Genomic DNA, 17640 nt, shown 5'->3' with positions numbered 1-17640 from the left:
TCAGATTGTCCATGGCAAACCATCAGACTTATCATCAGAATTCAGAGGCGAGGGTCCCCAGCTTTGGTTGCCTTTTTTTGCTTGCCCTGGGCGTGCCGATGCACACGATCGAGTACACTACACTACACTACCGGGTGGACCTTTTGCGCCGCTGCTGCTTGTCGCCGTCACCCTTGCTACTGCGTCTGACTACAGTTCTGATACTGGCAGCGCTGCACTGCAGCCTGCAGCGCCACGACGAGATTGCCACTCCAAGCACCTTTGGATAGGGAAGGAGGGAGATTTGGACGCTTGTAGTAGGATTAGGAGTACTACACGCTGTCACTTGCCAGTGATCAATTTCTCTGGGCATTTTGGGCCACAGTAGTTGCTGATACTCAAATGCAAGCCCATGTTACTACTACGACTGCCTCTGTCGTTCTGGCCCAAAAAAAATCACATGGGCCTCATTTGTCCTGGGATTTGAAACCTCGAGATAGAAATTTCAAGTGGGCTGGATCTTCTCAAAACGAGAGACACAGAGAGACGCATCCGAACAGCTTCTCTCTCTCTCTCTCTATCTCTGCACGTACGACTGCACTGCATATCTGCATACCGTCATGCCGTGATGACAAGCTAGCCACGCAGGTCTAGTACTACACAGGGCAGAAGAAGACGCTCTGCTTTTGACACAACAAAAGTCGTCAATGTGCATACGCGTTCTGACGCTGCTGCATGCATGCAGGCTCTCTCTACCCGGCCGGACCTTTTCTTGCACGATTCCGCATGTACCCATCTGTCTACTGTACTACTGTTCCACTGCTGAACCGGATAGCCGTCTCACCGTCACCGCCCGGCCTCTTCCGGAAGGCGTCAAGTTCATACAGAAACCAGCTCCAACCTCAAACCGCCGTTCTTTGGTCCTCAAACCTCAGCACGTTGAAAGGTTAATGCTTAAAGCTTTTTTAATGTATAAAAAATATAAGTTATACTTAAAAGATTTTTTAATGATTAAACAAGTCATCAAAAAATAAACGACACTCATATGATTCTTTTAAGTAAAACGAATGATCAAACGTGGTACCAAAAGCTAACGACGTCATATGTTGAAAAATAGAGGGAGTAATCTATAATTTTTGGTCCACCTTAATACAACAAAATAACTCCCATCTCCACTAGGGAAAGGTAACATTTTAATTATTAACACCAAAAAACATATGATACCATTTAAATTTTCCATGGAATACAACTTCATCTATTCTCCAATATTGCTACAACAACCATGGACATCCCTTGCATATACATATCAATATACTTTCCCTAAAAAGTTGACGATAATGTTAAAAATGTCAGGTCTTTATAGCCAGGGCATAACCATATGCACACAGGATTACCCTCGACTTTTGCCTGAAGAACCCCTACCCTCAATATCCCATTGGCTTGCAACAACCCAACACTAAGGTAGCTACCTCGTCCGAGCCATCAAGTCCTTGCATTTCATCGTCGCTCGTTTGTCCTCTTGTTTGTTGCAATAGTCACACGCTAATGCCTTTGTGCAGTCGTTCCACTCATGTGCCCCGCTGGTCAGCCTTCTATCCCTAATCACCCCATCTCCAGTGACCAGTATCGCACTGCCATGTTCTAGACATAGCGATTGGAAGTCAAAGCAGTGAACCACATAGCCATAGGTCACGATGCCGATGAGATTGTAAAGGTCCGAACAAGCTCTCCTAATCCACGATGGGCACCGTCCCTATGTGACTAGGACCTAATTCAGGGGCCCTCACGCTTAGTATAAAATCAAACGCTCCTTTTGCATGTGGTCGTCTATAATTATTATATTGAATTTACTCCATTCGCCATCCAAAGATTTTAGCATTTAGATAGCTAATTAGATTTTGCATGATAATTAAAATATTTATATTGTTTTTAATATATATTTAATCTGATTTATTTATGACTATTATGGTATTATCGCTATGTTTTTATGGTAATTTTAGAAACGTTTATATGCATATATTGGATCAAGTTGTTATAAAACGCCTACCATGAAGTAGCCACGCTTGACAAAAAATTTTGGCCACACCACTTTTTATGGCCAGCCGCAATTACACAATTCTATATTTGTTTTATATGTGCATTGAAAGTATGCTAACAATCTATATTTCAATGGAAAAAGAAACTTGGTAAAAAAAAAGAAACCCTAAGAAAAAAAAAGCATGTCACCAATTAATGCCCTAGGTTTCCCGCTAAAATCCATGCCTCGTCCCTTTGTTAACATCTTCTTTTACGTTGATGAATACCATTCAAGGTAAAGAAACCAAACGCCTTGATTGAAACCATCGATATACATATGTAACTCATCTATTATTAATCTTTTATTGTAGAAGGTCGAAACGAACACCATCATCTTTGGGCTTGTTCGGTAGGAGCGTATGCCGACTTGCTGCGACAGCAGTGACAGCCAGGCAAGGTACAAACACACTCTTGTTAGCTTGCAACCGTAATAAAATAGCTACGAATGTGCTCCATAAACAACCTATGCATATCTAAGTTTCCTAGTTAAACCCAGTTGTAATATAACCTACTCTAATAAATTATAGGAAGAGACACTAAAAAGAACATACCCTCACAACATAGGCCGATCAAAAACCTCACTAGTCACTAGCTAGAAAACCCATACCGAAGAGACCATCCATACCACACACTCCACAGTGAACCAACAACACATCCACTACTGTGGAAGTAGTGTAATGCAGGGGGGGCAGCAAGCGGCAGTGCTGGCAGGAACAGTGAACCCCAGCCAGTGGGCGCTGGCCCCCTACCTGGCTACCTCCCCGTCCTTCCTCCCCTCCCTCGCGCCTCCTCCCACCGGTAAACTTTTTCTTGCGTTGCTTTGCTTTGCTTTTCTTCTTTCTCCGGATTCGAATCATTCCTCTCTATCTATCTCATCCAACCCACCCCCCTTAACCCCGCGATTAGCAGCTCATTAATTCCACTCCAAATTTAATGCATCCATCCATCAATAATCCCCCATCACAAGCCCGAAGCGAAGCGCAGCCACCACAACCAACGCGAGCAGCCGCGGATGCGCTCCAATTTATTGCTGCTATTCCCCCACACATCCCCCCTCCTCCTCTCCTCTTCGCTCCTCCCATCGCGTAGCGTAGAGTAGAGTAGCCCCGCGCCGATCCGCCCGCTTCCAGAAGCTTCCAGATCCGCGCCGCTTCCTGCAATGGTGTAGCGCGGCGTGACGGGGCCGGGCGAGATGGGCGGCGGCGGCGGCGGCGGCGGGGGATTCTTCGTCCTGCTCATGCTCGGCGCGGTCTACACGCTCCATGGTATACCATCTCCCTCCTCGCTCGCTACTACTTTTGGGGAAACACCTCTCGCTTTCTGCTGCCGTTGGTGGGGAGGCGGGGTTGGTGGCTTGCTCTAGGTTCTAGGCGGGCTGGGTTTTCGGGCGAGGGGATTGCGCTGCATTTTGTTAGGAGATCTGTGGCGAAGCCGCGATGTTGCCGTCACGGACTCGGGTCCGCGGAATTCTGCGGTCGCGGTCGTGTGCGAGAGGTGTGAGGGGTGCTGTTTTTGTGCCGTGATGCGGAATTCTGCTGTTAGCGGCACGTTCTCTGGGGAGAAATGGTAGATTTTGGCGTGATCGATGGTTTTGGCCAGAGGATTATCTACTAATGGGCTCTGATGCTTGCCATGGTGTCGGTGAGTTAGGTTTATGCGTCTGGAGATGTGCGTATGGTCTGGGATTCCACCTGCAAGGCTACCCACGTGAGAATCTGGGGTGGGGGGGGGGGGGGTGTGGAGTCTTAGAAGCTGACAGTGAGCCAGCATGCTTGGATTCCACCTGACTATGGGAATGCCGGTTTGCGCCATTCCGCTACGTCATGGGAATTTAATTTGTATTTGCAGCACATGTGCCATCTACGCGACAAAACCAGCCAATAGAGTTCTGCATGAGATCTTAAATTAGGAATGCGGAATAGCGCTAAAGTAGTACAAATCTGACCTTTTAGGTTGTACTTGTACATGAATCGTAACGGTCGTCTGTGTCTTTTCTTAACACATAAATGTAGGACGCCACGTTCCCGCGCATTTCGAATAAAAACAAAAGTGTAAACCTGTCTCCCACTCCTCTAGCATCATTATCGACAATATGCCCTCCCTTGATTGTTTTTTTGGTTGTGAATTGTTAACACCGGTACCTTCTGAAACATGTAATGAATTTGATATCTATTTCTCTGCTCATTTGCTTACCATAAACCAAATGCAGCTCACCATATTGAACGAGGATGTTAGATTTAACAACCAACTTTCTAGTCATCTCTAGACATATGAACTGTCACGTAAACTTCCATATTTTGCAGGGGCACTAATCGTATCAACAATTGAAAAGTAGTAGCATCAAAAGGTTATTTCACGTTTTCTTTCCATTTTAGTGAAAACAGTTCAGTTAATGTCTTGTTTTTGTTATCTCTTTTGAGAGGTAAAAGTAGGATGCACATGACTTGCACACACCCAACCCATGCCACAACACGCACATGCTCGCATACACACCTGTAACATATCTCTGGTGCTCTGGTATGCACAGTCCTACTACAAATACATTTGTATTTGTACCTACATCCTACCAATTTAATTCAAGTAGAAAGGCAAACACCAGTGTCGAACCTAGGGTTTGAGCGCTTGTGGGAATCCTGCACCACCTGAGCTAGTGCTTGATCTCCAGTTAATGTGCTGTGTCGTAGCAAGATAACAAGTGTAACATGCATTATGATAACATATGCAAAACCTCCAGCATTTTCAGAATCTAAACCAATGATCTGATGTTTTATCTTTTCCACTTTATATACTCTTGTTTTAGAAACATAAACTGCCAATGACCAATGCCTATGTAGGTCCCAAGTACAATGGCCTGAGCCTGCTTTAAGTAATATTTTGGAAGTACATATACTGTTACTCTTAACATGATGCTAGCCATATGATGGGTAGAGTATTTTCTCCCATTGCCTCAATTTTTTTCCCCTGAACTTCAAACCTAATACCTTGATTTTCCAGCTACGGCACTGCCTAGTCCAGCTCCACATCCATCAGGTTCCCCTGATACAAGAATTTTAGGGCCCCGAATTTCTCCAGCATTTTCTCCAAGGGCAATGTCTCCAGAATCCACTGGTATGTATCTTTGAGAACTTCTATGCTACAGGATCCATCATATAATGTCCAACTTTATATTTCCCATCAGCTGTTTAATATCTGCTTATTTTTTACAGGCGGTCCGGTGCACCCTCCTTCACACAAGCACCACAGAAGACCATATCATCCTCATTCGCCATCCCCATCTCCCCTTCCACAAGGTTTGTTATGCTCTAATCTTTTCATGAATCCTAGAGGAAGTTTCTTATTCTCTGGGAGCATCTAAATTTGGGTGTTTTCAATGCAATTTAAAACTTTTGAAAAGTTATGATTATTTTTGGCAACATAGTTAATGCTGTCATCTGTCATTCCACACACATGACTTGTGTACAAAGCAGAAAAAAAGTTCAGCAACAGTTTGTTTTTTGTTTCAGAGCAGCAGAATTTGTTTTTTCTTGATGTTTAGATCAGATTTAGATTAGGGTTTTTTTTTGGGTGTGGTTGATGGCACCATTATCTGCGATATCAAACTATTGAATTTTCTTATTGAAAGGTTTAAATTTAGGTGCTCCTGAGGCTCAGGAAACTTCCTCATGCATCCTTGTACTGCTACACCAAAAACTTTGATATTATTCTTTTCGTTAGTTGTATATGTATCGTTGTGCTGTTATCTTCCAATAAGTATAGGTGTCTTATGCAAACCTGTAGCCCTATTGCATATACTTTGCTTGATTGTGATCTAAGGTCCATTTCTTCAACATGGTATTGTGAGCCCATTCTGTGGATAATTCTTTATATGAAGTGTTGCTATTCACAACGAGTATTTTTGGAACTAAATTATGCTTGCATCGTTGCATGCTTTCTCATATTATTTTACTAATAGTTCCTTGTATCTTTGGCAGGTTGTACTGATAACTGCTCTGATCCAATGACTACAACACCGATTGGCTCCCCCTGTGGTTGTGTGCTGCCTATTTGTGTTATTGTTGATCTGGATGTAGCTCCATATTTGCTATTCATGCGCATAGCAGAACTAGAAGTTGAAGTTGCAGCTGGGACGTTTCTTAAACAAAGCCAGGTGAAGATCATGGCTGCAATTCCAAGTATCCAGGATGACCAGAAGACCAGGGTTACCATTTATTTGGTGCCACTAAGAGAACAGTTTGATGGCTATACTGCCTCCCTGATATCTGATAGGTTCTGGAATAATAAGATTCAGATCAATTCATCTATTTTTGGAGATTATGAAGTTATAAATGTTACCTATCCAGGTAAATCCTATACAATGAATATTTGCTTCTTAAGCCTGCCTTTTGTCTGTCTGGGCGCCTCAAGTTATATGTTTCACTAATTCATCATTGTCACTACAGGCTTGCGATCTCCGCCACCATCTCTGCCTGAGACATCTCATGGATCTGATCCAACAGGAACCGGAGAAGATCCAATAACCGCTGATGTGCACCATGGGAAGAACAAGAAATTAGATTCATGGATCATTGTGGTAGTTGCAGGGTCTTCTATCACACTTATAGCAGCATGCATTGGGCTTGGGGTTTTACTATTAAAATGGTATAAACTTAGACAGCTTCAGGAGGCTGTGAGCCCTGCAACTACCCCAGCAGTTAATAGAAGATATGGTATGACAATGTTCCTAATTCCTTCTGTAGTTACTATGCTATTTGTTTAGTATTGCTTCTATTGTTCTTTGCTCCCCCCCCCCCCCCCCCCCCCCCGCCCGCCCGCCCACCCACACACACACCCTCTCAAAAGTATCCCTATTTCTCGTAGTTTTTCCATGCTAATTCAGTTTAATGATGCACCCTATTTCAAAGCCTATTGAAGTATAATGCACTTTTTCAGTGTGTTTGGGCAGAGTGGGAATTTAAACACTAAATTGTTTGTATAGTATTGTCCACCGCAACTGATTCTGTTACCGCTTAATGGATGAAAATCTAAATTGCACCATACAGAAAGTCTGTATGTGTTGCAAGAGGTCTGCATGACAAAATATTCTACTCCGATTTTTTTATCATTAATTGCTGTGCTCATAGACCATGTGTTGCATGTAGGTCTGCATGGGAAGTACCATTTAATGATTTCTCAGAGTCATTTCCTCTTGTAAGAAAAGAATTTCTTGCATGCATGCCAGCTAAATATGATCATGTACATCTAGATTGAGCATTTCCATTGATAAACTAAAATATTTATACTCAGGTTGCAATAAGAAGTATGTTTGACTACACACACTATTTAGAATAATATGAGAAATGGCTTCAGACAGTCTTCTCACGGCCTTTATATGTCTATGTGCTTTTGCTTCACTTTTTGGTCAACAAATTTGAAAATTTTCACTTTTCAGTACACTAAACTGTTGCAATGTAAACTCTCCAGCTATAATAAACAGCTTTTATGTGTAATGTAGGTGGCAGATCAACTTTGTCTGTTAGCAGGGTGAGCTCTGCATCGGCGTCAATGCTCTCAACAGTGGCAACTTGCACAACATCAGTAAAGACATTTTCACTTTCCCAGCTTGAAAAGGCCACTGATGGTTTTGATTCAAAAAGAGTGTTGGGTCAAGGTGGGTTTGGACGCGTCTACCATGGGACCATGGATGGCGGAGACGAGATTGCTGTTAAATTGCTCACAAGAGAAGACAGGAGTGGCGATCGAGAGTTCATTGCGGAGGTTGAAATGCTCAGTCGACTACATCACCGTAATCTTGTCAAATTGATTGGCATTTGCATTGAGCACAACAAAAGGTGTCTTGTTTATGAGCTTATACGCAATGGAAGTGTTGAATCTCACCTTCATGGTATGTTCTAAATATTTGTTACTCTGAGCCATGCCAACAAAGTGCTTTGTGCTAACCGATTCTCTTTTTTTAAAAGGTGCTGATAAGGCTAAGGGCATGCTGAACTGGGATGTTAGGATGAAAATTGCTCTGGGTGCAGCTAGAGGCTTAGCATATCTACATGAAGACTCAAACCCTCATGTTATACATCGTGACTTCAAGGGCAGCAATATATTGTTGGAGGAAGATTTCACTCCTAAGGTTACTGATTTTGGTTTAGCAAGGGAGGCAACTAATGGAATTCAACCCATTTCTACTAGGGTAATGGGTACTTTTGGGTAAGGCACATTTTGCTTATATCCATCTGCTATGATGATGTCATTAATTGTTATTTCAATGGATAAAAGTGATACGCAATCTTCATTCTTTTGTATTTGGTGAAATCATGCCCCTTTTGTGGTTATTACTAATCTTCCTTCCTAATTTCATTCTTTTTTGTTGCTGTTGTAAATAGACTTAGAATTTTGTTGATTATTTCCAAATTCCAAGTATGGTTCTTCATGCTATTTTAATGTCAAAACAATACCAGTCTCTTGCAGAGTTTTTGACAAACCACACCTTTCTAGGATAGACAAAATGTAACTTGCTGCTGAATTTCATTTAATTACTCCCTGTCCCATAGAAGTTAATTTATTATTTGATCGAACAGGTACGTTGCTCCAGAATATGCCATGACCGGGCATCTTCTTGTGAAGAGTGATGTCTACAGTTATGGTGTTGTCTTGCTGGAGCTTTTATCAGGAAGGAAGCCCGTATGCATGTCTGATACCAATGGTCCTCAGAACCTTGTGACTTGGGCTCGTCCTCTGCTATGCCATAAGGAGGGTTTGGAGAGGTTGATCGACCCTTCTCTGAATGGCAATTTCAACTTTGATGATGTAGCTAAAGTAGCATCCATCGCTTCCATGTGTGTTCACAATGATCCGTCACAGAGGCCATTCATGGGTGAAGTAGTGCAGGCACTGAAGCTTATTTACAATGATGCGGAGGCGGCTTGCGATGATTCTTACAGCCACAGGGACTCATCGTGTGACCAGTACGATGACTACCATGGGGCCCTGGCCCTTGACAGCGGTAGTGGTAGCTGGTGGAATAGAAGCTCAAATCCTTCTGGGTTTTTTGACAACCGGAACCCCCTACCAGTTATTACCATGGAATACAGCTCTGGCAGGATCGAAGGAGCGCGTGACCCCCGCTTTGCATTGTCAACAGGTGGTCATGCACAATCACCAGCCCTGCAGAATAGATCAGGACCCATCCGGATGAAGAAAAAGCTTGCCTCATTTTACCGGTCTAGAGGTAGCTTCAGCGAGCATGGCCAGCTGCCTCGCCATTGATTAATAATCTAGTGTTAGACTGTTAGCTTCAGTTGACTTGGGATTGAGGCTGTGGGGGGATTTCTTTTACCTCTCGTTGATTCTTGCCTCCGGTTAGTGTACAGTTTTCCCGACAATCCCGGTGACCGCCAGTATAGATGATGTTTTCATTTGCCTTAATTTCTGCCTCCCCAAAGAAGCAAATGAGGATATGGGGTTGGCAGGTGCTCTCTAATTTTGCGATTTGCGGTTCATTCCTCATGCATCTCTGATTTGTGTAATCTGGGTAGGAAAATTTCTTGCCAGAATTCTGGGCATCATGTTGTAATGGGTTGTTAAAGAATTCGATTATTTGACCCTCCCCTCGTTGCCGAGGCTGTACATGTCAGGTGTTACCGTGTTAGCATTCCTTCCGAGTAATTGCTTGCGTATTGGAGATTCTATGATCTCTCCCATGCTTGGGATTTGTGTTTGTGCTTGAGCCCATGGCACAAACTCCATTCATTCATCCTTATATTCACAATCACTTTTTCTTTTGTCACATCTTTATAATATTGCCCATGGCACATACTCCATTCATTCATCCTAAAATATAAGTCACAATCATTTTTTTTCATATCTTATTATATTTTTTTATATCTTATAATATATAAGGTGTGCATACATGCATACATTAGTTAACATCTTTTTCTCCTTAAAATTGGTTTTGTTTTAAATCCTCTACCATCAAATCTCTAATCATATTACTTGCATGCATCGAGGTGATATAACTGAGGAGGTGATTATATTTTTCTCTCGGTCTTTACATTATTGGTGATTGTCTTATATTTTGGGATAGATGAGATATTTATTTCTCTCTCCAAAAGCCAGGTAAGAGAAATTAAAATTATTGGGATTTTGGATTTAATCTTGTCTTTTCACCCCATGAGCTCCTTTGAATCCCATGAATTTTATACAGAGTTTCACACAAAGGGGGTGTTTAGATCCAGGGGTGTAAAGTTTTGGCGTGTTACATCGGGTATCATATATGGTGTCGTATGGAGTGTTCGGGTATTAATAAAAAAACTAGTTACATAATCCGTAAGTAAACCGTAAGACGAATTTATTAAGCCTAATTAATCCGTTACTAGTAAATGTTTAATGTAGCACCACATTGTCAAATCATGGAGCAATTAGGCTTAAAAGATTCGTATCGCAAATTAGTCGCAATCTGTGTAATTAGTTATTTTTTTAAACCTATATTTAATATTTTATACAGATGTTCAAACGTTTGATGTGATAGGATAAAAAATTTTGAGATGAGATCTAATCAGGGCCAAATTTGTTCAGTTCCCGTGAAATTTTCGCAAATTTTGTCATTACGAAGACAACATACAAGGCCCGTGGTTCAAAAGGCTTTTAGGCCCAATTTTCTGATCGAATCCCAAGCCGAAACCCTCCTCTCCTCTCCTCTTCCCCCGCTTCTCCCCTCTTCCCCCAACCAAATTCCAATGGCGGCCACGGCGATGGACCACGACGGCGGCGAGGTGGTCACTCCTGGGGAGCTCCTCGGCAACTCGTCCCTCCTAGCGGGGCTCGGCGCCTACGCCGACGGCCGCTGCGTGCGCGCGTCCATCACTGGCCATCGCCGCCTCGTGCCGCCTCCTCCCGGCTCCACCGATCAGGTAGGGTTCAGCTAGGGTTTTGGATTTGGTGGCGCCTCGGATTCCTCTTCTGATGGTCTGCGTGGTTGGTTGGTTCGATTTTGGCTGCAGAGGTCCACGGTGGAGGTGGTCGGGCACAAGGCCCATGGAGCTGTGCCGCAGCCGGGAAGCGTCGTCATTGCGCGTGTAAGATCTATCTCTGAGCAAACCGTTGGTTTGACTCGTGTGACCTGTGAAATTGTTAGCTTATTGTTGTATACCCTGTTGATTTTGTGTGGATGCGACGATGCGTGTAGCCATCAAATGCCATGATTTTTGAAACCGAGCCAGCAAATAGCTAGTCAAATGCCATGATTGCAATAATGTGGATTCTGGCATCCTTGTGGCATAGGTGGTATGCGGTTCACTTGATTTTTTCAAAACCCAGCACGCTGCATGTCACAGCCATCCTTTGTGTGAGTGTACCAACACCCAGATGGACCACACACCTTGTGGTGATGTATATATTTGGGGTCACAGTGTAGGTTTCATAATGTCATTTCAGTGTAGGTTTCGTAATGTCATCTTGAACTTGAGACGCCATATTGACTTCAAATTGTCTTACAGGTTTGTGATGTCCAGCTTATCCTCAAGATGTATTGAGCACTTTCCTTCATTTTATAAGTTGAGCTAGACAACATCTAGTATTGTTTCATGGATTGGTCATAACATTCTGCTTGTAACATCTCTTTATTGACCTTTTCTACAAACTAAATGCGTGAGAGATCTTGCAGAAGCACGCTTCAAGCACCTCCACTTTTTTCTTGTTGAGTTGAGGATCTATGATGATGTTAGTGTCACATTTTCCCTATCATTGTTTTCTTAGCGTATACACTGTTTTGGTTAGTGGCACTGGTCAATTGTCTGCTGTTTAGGGATTATCTGAGATACTTTTGCATGTAACTGCTCATAATTTTGCATGTGCTGGCTGACATTGCAGGTGACGAAGGTTATGGCTAGGATGGCTTCTGCAGATATAATGTGTGTTGACGCAAAGGCTGTCAAGGAAAAGTTCACTGGCATGATAAGGTACGGGTTCTGTTTTCTTTGCTGATATGCTTCCATTTAAACCTTTTTCAGGGATCTCTTGTATTGCTTCGCTTTGAGTCAGTTACCAAACACATTTACAATCCAATGCTCCTGCTTGCCATATGTTCCTTTTAGACTATCACAACAAAGTTCTTCATGGTTCAGCTATGCTCCTCTGTTTGTAGGCAGCAAGATGTTCGTGCAACTGAAATCGACAAGGTGGATATGTTTCAGTCATACCGACCTGGTGATATTGTCAGAGCCCTGGTTGTATCCTTAAGGGGAAAATATGGTGCCCCTATTTGATTAATCTTGGTTATGAACTGATGTACATTTGTATGTTTTAAGCCACTTTATTTTATAAGTATTTTGTCTGCATGTGATTATTTACATATCAACTTCTAGTCTTGACAAGCTACTTGATAATTTTGATTGGCTTGGCATCCTTAAATCATCTTAAAGCTCTCTCTTGGTGATGCAAGGGCATATTACCTTTCCACTGCCCAGAATGAACTCGGAGTTGTTTCTGCACAAAGTATAACTGGTAGGTGTTTTCTAATATTGGAGTGCCAAATTACTCACTATTGATTTTTAGCTGAAGGATACATCATGCAATGTGTGTGTGTGAAATAGTTTCAATTGTTCCCAGTAGTGTTCTGTAATGTGGCTGCTTTGTGTTGCTCCAGGTGGTACACTAGTCCCGATCAGTTGGACTGAGATGCAATGCGAATTGACGGGCCAAATAGAGCAAAGGAAAGTTGCAAAAGTGGAATAGATTTGGTGACTTTGCTAACAGAAAAGGTAAAATTACTGAGTTTTCTCCCCTGGGTCCAAACAAGGATATCTTACGCACATTGTCTAATATCTATAATGGATTGAAATCCTATACAATTAATTTATTGGAACTTGTAAGACAACTAAAACTCATACCAGTGTTTGAATAACCTTGGAAGTAGTTTTGAATTCACTCTTTTTCTTCGCATGCTGATGAAACCATTTGATTTGCGTACCACCTCTCTATTGATCGGCTGTACTAGTTTGCTGTGTTGTCTATTTTGTCAATCCTCTATACATTTATCTGCATCATTTTGTTACAGTGATTCATGACTGTTGTTCTAATCACAATTATCTTACGATCTATAGGTTCATGATGGCCTACAATGTGTTGACCAACAAAGATGGTCCTCATGCGTGTATCAAAAGCTTGCGACGCTCAAGCTCACGTCGCCACTGGATTTAGAGTTTTGGGTTAGCGATGGTCCATTAGGATTCTAAATGATGTAGGTCAAGGTTTTGCTCTGTGTTGCTGAGGCTTCGGTACAACTGAAGGTTTTGGACTGCATTGTTGGGATCGTTGTTGTTCTTACATATGGGGGGTTCAGAATTTTCTCGATCAATACTGTAAAATTCCCAGTGTATCTGTGTTCCCAAGTGTTAAGCGGGGGAAAAAATGATTTACAGTTAAACATGATTTACAGTGACATTTAACTGCATGATTCCACCAGGAAGCTACAATTGGGATTCTAGATAAACGTTAAACAAAACAAATAAACAATTAACATGGTTTGATGGAACTCGGTCAGTCCAAACTGCGAAAAATTTTTTTGGCCAAATTGAGCCTTTCTCTAGCCCTGGCGTCGTCATCTTGTGAACAGCTGAGCAGCGTTAAGATTGCAGGCAGAGTTGGAGTCCCTGAGGCAGCTGCAGAAGCCGTCTTCATCCGTGGGGAATGACGCCGGCAGCGGGCGGTCCGGGATCACGCCGACCTACAAAAGTAAAGCGTTTACAGGATCAAGCAACTGGAGTTAAAAAAGGGTTCGTTTTCCTTGATCACACTTGCCTTCCTGACGAAAATTTTCGCCATTGACATGCTGCTATTGCGCAATGCTCACCTTGTCTATGTCAGTATGCGCGGGAGTTTCATAGCGCGCAACGGTCACAGCTAAGCCAGAGCCATCAGATAACGCAAACACCGATTGGATCTTCCTGGAGATTGGCAAGCAAGTAGAGTGAGATACCGAGACAGACAGAGAAAACTACAGAGATACTATATCAGAAGTTCAAAACAAAAGAAGGGCAGTACCCTTTGCCGTATGTTGGTTCCCCATATATCACTGCCCTTTTATTGTCTTTCAGTGCTCCAGCAAGGATCTCACTTGCGCTTGCGGTCCCTTTATTTACCTAACGTATTCAGAAGGTGACATCCTAATGTCATGTAAGGTATGTTATATATATTCATCCCTGATCGTATTGTGGGGAATAGTAAAGGTACAACACAGGAATAAGTAACAGACAAGACCATCACCTCAGATAAATTAGTTAAACTCATCTCCCATTGTCTAATTGAGCAGTAACAGAACATACCAGCACGACCAAAGGTTCCGATGCAGCAACCGTACTAATTCCATCTGCCTCGTAAATGTCACGAACACCCTGGCTATCACATATGTATACAATAACACCCTTGTCCATCCTGACAAACCACGAGCAACATATTGATGCTTCAATATAACTAGGAAAATCAGGAACCAAAAAAAGAAGTGTAGGAAGACAGCTTATGGATGAAAATACGAGGTGAACAAGCTTACCAAATCTTTGCAATTTCGATTCCTTCAGGAAAAAGGCCACCGCTGCGTGAAACATAACAATGTTGAGATTTCCATAAAACGAGGTGTAACACAGTCCTGTTTCTGCAAGTCCGAACCTGTTATTCCGCAGATCCAACACAAAAGACTTCACATTGTTCTCCCTTAATTTCTGAAGTGCTTCCTTAACAGATCCTGGGAGAAGACAATCAATTAATATGATCAGCAGGACATAACATCTGGAAATATATGGTGTTTTATAAAGGCATTAGAACCACTCAAAGTCACTAACCTGCGGCGTTTTGGTTGAAAGTTGTCAATTTAATGTAACCAACCTTTGAATTGTCTTTTGCACCTGGAATCTCACACATCCTCGACCTTACCGGATTTAAAGTGACAGTTTGTCGCCTATGATAAATCAAACAATGCAATGACCAATGAAGTAAAAGTAACTGTTTGCTTTCAAGATCTACAAGGGGATCATGGGAAGGAACTTACTTCAGAACAACATGCCTGGTATTGGACCCACTACGAATATCCAAATCCACTGAGCTTCCTTCAGGACCCCTAGCAAAGATGTAAGGGAATAACTTACTCAAGTAGCACTGGAATGCAAAAAAAAAAAAGAAAAAAAAAGAAGGAAAATCTAAGACAGACAACTTCGCACTTCAGATGCAGTTCAGACACTGATCATGATAGTTAGTAGTTGGTCTTACTGTAAGCGTTGTGCTGCATCATATATATCCATATCTTCCGTGCTTCTGTTGTCAATTGCCAATATTACATCTCCAGGAAGAATACCAGAATTTTCTGCAGGACCTCCTGGGGTTGCTGACATAACAGAAAGCCCTGAAGGAGATCCATTTAGCGCCATTGGGTAGCTAATTGATAAACCTACACCTGTGAGTGTTCCTTGCGAGCCAGACTTCCTTCAAAAAAGATAATGGTATGAATTAAAAAGCGGTTTATGACACACAGCTATGATTTCTCTGACAATCAAAGACTGAGTTTCATACCCGCAAACTCTTGAATTTCTCGGGTTCCAAGAAACGAGTGAATGGGTCATCCAATGTTGAAAGCATTTTCTTTATTGCAGCATCTGAAATGCAGTTGTGCTCAAGTAAACTGACTGAACGGCATCAAAATTCAAACAAGTTCTCATTTCTCACATATTTATGACATATTTAAGTTAGATTTTCTGATCTCTGAAATTAGTTTTAACCTAAAGTGCTACCTACTCCCTAGCCCATTTTGATGCTGGACCCCTCCAGCCTTGGCCCACCTAACTCGACCAGCCTAGTGTCTGTCAGAACTCAACACCATATAATATGTAAACTTGGAGCCTTATAGAAAAAAGCCTCTGGAAGAACTCTTTATATCCTCACTGACAGGCGCACTTTGAATCGTTACTTAATAACTGTTTGACATGTTTATACTTTTTCCACAAAATAAAATGATCTATGATGTATCAGAAGTACCCTAAAGCTTCAGCTTGGCACATAAAAGTAATTTTTGTCACAGAGATTATTGAAGGGCAATAGAAAATGTTAACCAAGAAAGAGAAAGAAAAGCATTAAAAAAATCATACATGTTTCTTCCCGTGTATTCATTGGTTCATTGCGGAGAGCATTTTCACGGTATCTAAACCAACTCTGCCCATTGAAAGATTTGTCGTAATATGCACGATCAACTGCACGCCAAGCCTCCAGAAAAAGCAAATTTTCCTCCGTGAGTGCCGATGCTTGGATATCCAACAACAAATTTTAGACACAAGTGTCAGTAGAAGTAGGACATAGAGCAAGAATGAAAGCTACATATTGAACCAAAGCTGAGAACTCACATGAAGGTGCTGTATAGGTGGCTGCAGATACAGACATGACGAGCACCATCCCCAAAACCACACGGCCAAAGCCAATTGACAGGAAGGGCTTGGCTGCCTTGTAGCCTCGAGCAAGATTACCACCCAGGCTGGTGAGCAGGGAGGGATAACTTGACAGTATTCTCTTTATTGCCCGCGGCAATGCGGAGATAGGATGTCCAGTAGTTAAACCACCACTGGACCTCCTCGTTGCCTTACAGCAGAGGCTCATGTGAGCACGCAGATGACGACGAGGTTCCCATATCGAGACAATTGCCACCTAAAGTTCAGGAACGAAAAAAGAATGGCTTAAATTGCTGATGACTGGTACAATGAATAAACATAAACAGAAGCAAAAGGTGCAGAGCTTATAGGTTGATTGGGGAGTGAAGCAGAAGCACATCATATCCATCTGAAGCAAGCAAATAGTTGATGATTATATATGACATTAGTTGATTAATTTGTCTGAAGCGTCTTGTATTTGTGACTAGAGGTAGTACTAATTAGGAGCCACTTATGGAAGAATCGCCTATTGCTCCATGAATCACTCACTGAAAATGACTGCAACCTAACGAGATATGCATCTAGATGGCATAATTTGACCAGCAGCAATTGCAGGCTGCAACCTCCACACACCCGCTCATACTACAAGCTAGGTAATCAATCAAAAAACAGCGGAAGCACGAAACAACCAGTTCCTTCCCACGTCGCACACTCGCACCCATCCACATAAAAACACTACACGGATCGGCAATTCCGCGTCCAAATGTTTACGAACAAAAAGAAAAAAAAAAGTAGCAGCGGCCATAGCAGGAGCGACAGAGATGGAGGATGGGCGAGAGCGAGCAGTTACCGCGTGCAGGCGTACGAGAGGAGCGCCCCGACGGCTTGCGGCCGGCGACGGCGAGGCGGCGGCGGCGGAAGCGGGGACGAAGAGTGGGCGGGAGCACGTCGCCATCGATCTCCCCTTCTCCGCACCCGATGAGCTCTCCTCTCCAATGGCGATGAAGCAAACTGGAGGCCTCCGTTTTTCTCCCGGCTCACAAGTCGACTAGAAATTGTAAAATCAAATTAAAATTCTTTTTTGGAAAATTTTGAGAAATTTTGGGGCTGAGAGATGAATGGATAATGGCCGCGGAGTTGGCCTCCCTTCCACGTGGCCTGCACTTTTTTCGGCTGAGTGGATGTGTGGTTA

General features: G+C 42.7%; 3 protein-coding genes across 6 annotated transcripts; 2 read left to right on the top strand and 1 right to left on the bottom strand.

Annotated features, from left to right (window-relative positions):
• The first annotated feature begins 2697 nt into the window (after positions 1-2697).
• On the top strand, positions 2698-9672 carry LOC127763027 (receptor-like serine/threonine-protein kinase ALE2). 2 transcript variants are annotated; one of them, XM_052287598.1, is made up of 8 exons: positions 2698-2853; positions 5050-5163; positions 5262-5345; positions 6027-6395; positions 6495-6761; positions 7547-7936; positions 8013-8253; positions 8625-9672. In XM_052287598.1, the coding sequence occupies exons 1-8, from the start codon at positions 2733-2735 to the stop codon at positions 9310-9312; spliced, it is 2274 nt and encodes a 757-aa protein (XP_052143558.1). In that variant the 5' UTR covers positions 2698-2732; the 3' UTR covers positions 9313-9672. The 2 variants fall into 2 exon arrangements, with proteins under 2 accessions (XP_052143558.1, XP_052143559.1); XM_052287599.1 differs by lacking the exon at positions 2698-2853 and adding an exon at positions 2873-3320.
• A 1024-nt stretch (positions 9673-10696) lies between these two features.
• On the top strand, positions 10697-13468 carry LOC127764708 (exosome complex component csl4). The gene is made up of 7 exons (XM_052289621.1): positions 10697-10955; positions 11046-11120; positions 11914-12002; positions 12188-12272; positions 12465-12546; positions 12689-12803; positions 13146-13468. Exons 1-6 carry the CDS (start codon positions 10782-10784, stop codon positions 12775-12777), a joined length of 594 nt encoding a protein of 197 aa, XP_052145581.1. The 5' UTR covers positions 10697-10781; the 3' UTR covers positions 12778-12803; positions 13146-13468.
• LOC127764704 (carboxyl-terminal-processing peptidase 2, chloroplastic) lies at positions 13423-17604 on the bottom strand. 3 transcript variants are annotated; one of them, XM_052289616.1, is made up of 13 exons: positions 17299-17525; positions 16428-16725; positions 16176-16328; positions 15604-15686; positions 15304-15512; positions 15086-15154; positions 14880-14995; positions 14707-14782; positions 14591-14632; positions 14367-14475; positions 14086-14183; positions 13895-13988; positions 13423-13768 (listed from the first exon to the last, which is right to left on the bottom strand). In XM_052289616.1, the coding sequence occupies exons 1-13, from the start codon at positions 17401-17403 to the stop codon at positions 13643-13645; spliced, it is 1578 nt and encodes a 525-aa protein (XP_052145576.1). In that variant the 5' UTR covers positions 17404-17525; the 3' UTR covers positions 13423-13642. The 3 variants fall into 3 exon arrangements, with proteins under 3 accessions (XP_052145576.1, XP_052145578.1, XP_052145577.1); XM_052289618.1 differs by lacking the exons at positions 13423-13768; positions 13895-13988 and having other exon boundaries at positions 14085-14207; positions 17299-17545; XM_052289617.1 differs by lacking the exons at positions 13423-13768; positions 13895-13988 and having other exon boundaries at positions 14308-14475; positions 17299-17604.
• Between the last annotated feature and the right edge of the window lie 36 nt (positions 17605-17640).

This window comes from Oryza glaberrima, chromosome 2 (assembly GCF_000147395.1).
Source record: "Oryza glaberrima chromosome 2, OglaRS2, whole genome shotgun sequence".
Taxonomy (NCBI): Eukaryota; Viridiplantae; Streptophyta; class Magnoliopsida; order Poales; family Poaceae; genus Oryza; species Oryza glaberrima.
The sequence above is the reverse complement of the archived record's forward strand: the minus strand, read 5'-3'. Positions and strand labels throughout refer to the sequence as shown.

Coding starts and splice junctions, on each gene's coding strand:
- LOC127764704 (XM_052289616.1), bottom strand. CDS start 17,403: ATGGCGACGTGCTCCCGCCCACTCTTCGTCCCCGCTTCCGCCGCCGCC. Junction 16,726..17,298: donor CTCTCGTACGCCTGCACGCG/GTAACTGCTCGC, acceptor CCTGAACTTTAG/GTGGCAATTGTCTCGATATG. Junction 13,769..13,894: donor CGCATACTGACATAGACAAG/GTGAGCATTGCG, acceptor TTACTTTTGTAG/GTCGGCGTGATCCCGGACCG.
- LOC127764708 (XM_052289621.1), top strand. CDS start 10,782: ATGGCGGCCACGGCGATGGACCACGACGGCGGCGAGGTGGTCACTCCT. Junction 10,956..11,045: donor CTCCCGGCTCCACCGATCAG/GTAGGGTTCAGC, acceptor TTTTGGCTGCAG/AGGTCCACGGTGGAGGTGGT. Junction 12,273..12,464: donor ATATTGTCAGAGCCCTGGTT/GTATCCTTAAGG, acceptor ATCATCTTAAAG/CTCTCTCTTGGTGATGCAAG.
- LOC127763027 (XM_052287598.1), top strand. CDS start 2,733: ATGCAGGGGGGGCAGCAAGCGGCAGTGCTGGCAGGAACAGTGAACCCC. Junction 5,164..5,261: donor AATGTCTCCAGAATCCACTG/GTATGTATCTTT, acceptor TATTTTTTACAG/GCGGTCCGGTGCACCCTCCT. Junction 6,396..6,494: donor TATAAATGTTACCTATCCAG/GTAAATCCTATA, acceptor TTGTCACTACAG/GCTTGCGATCTCCGCCACCA.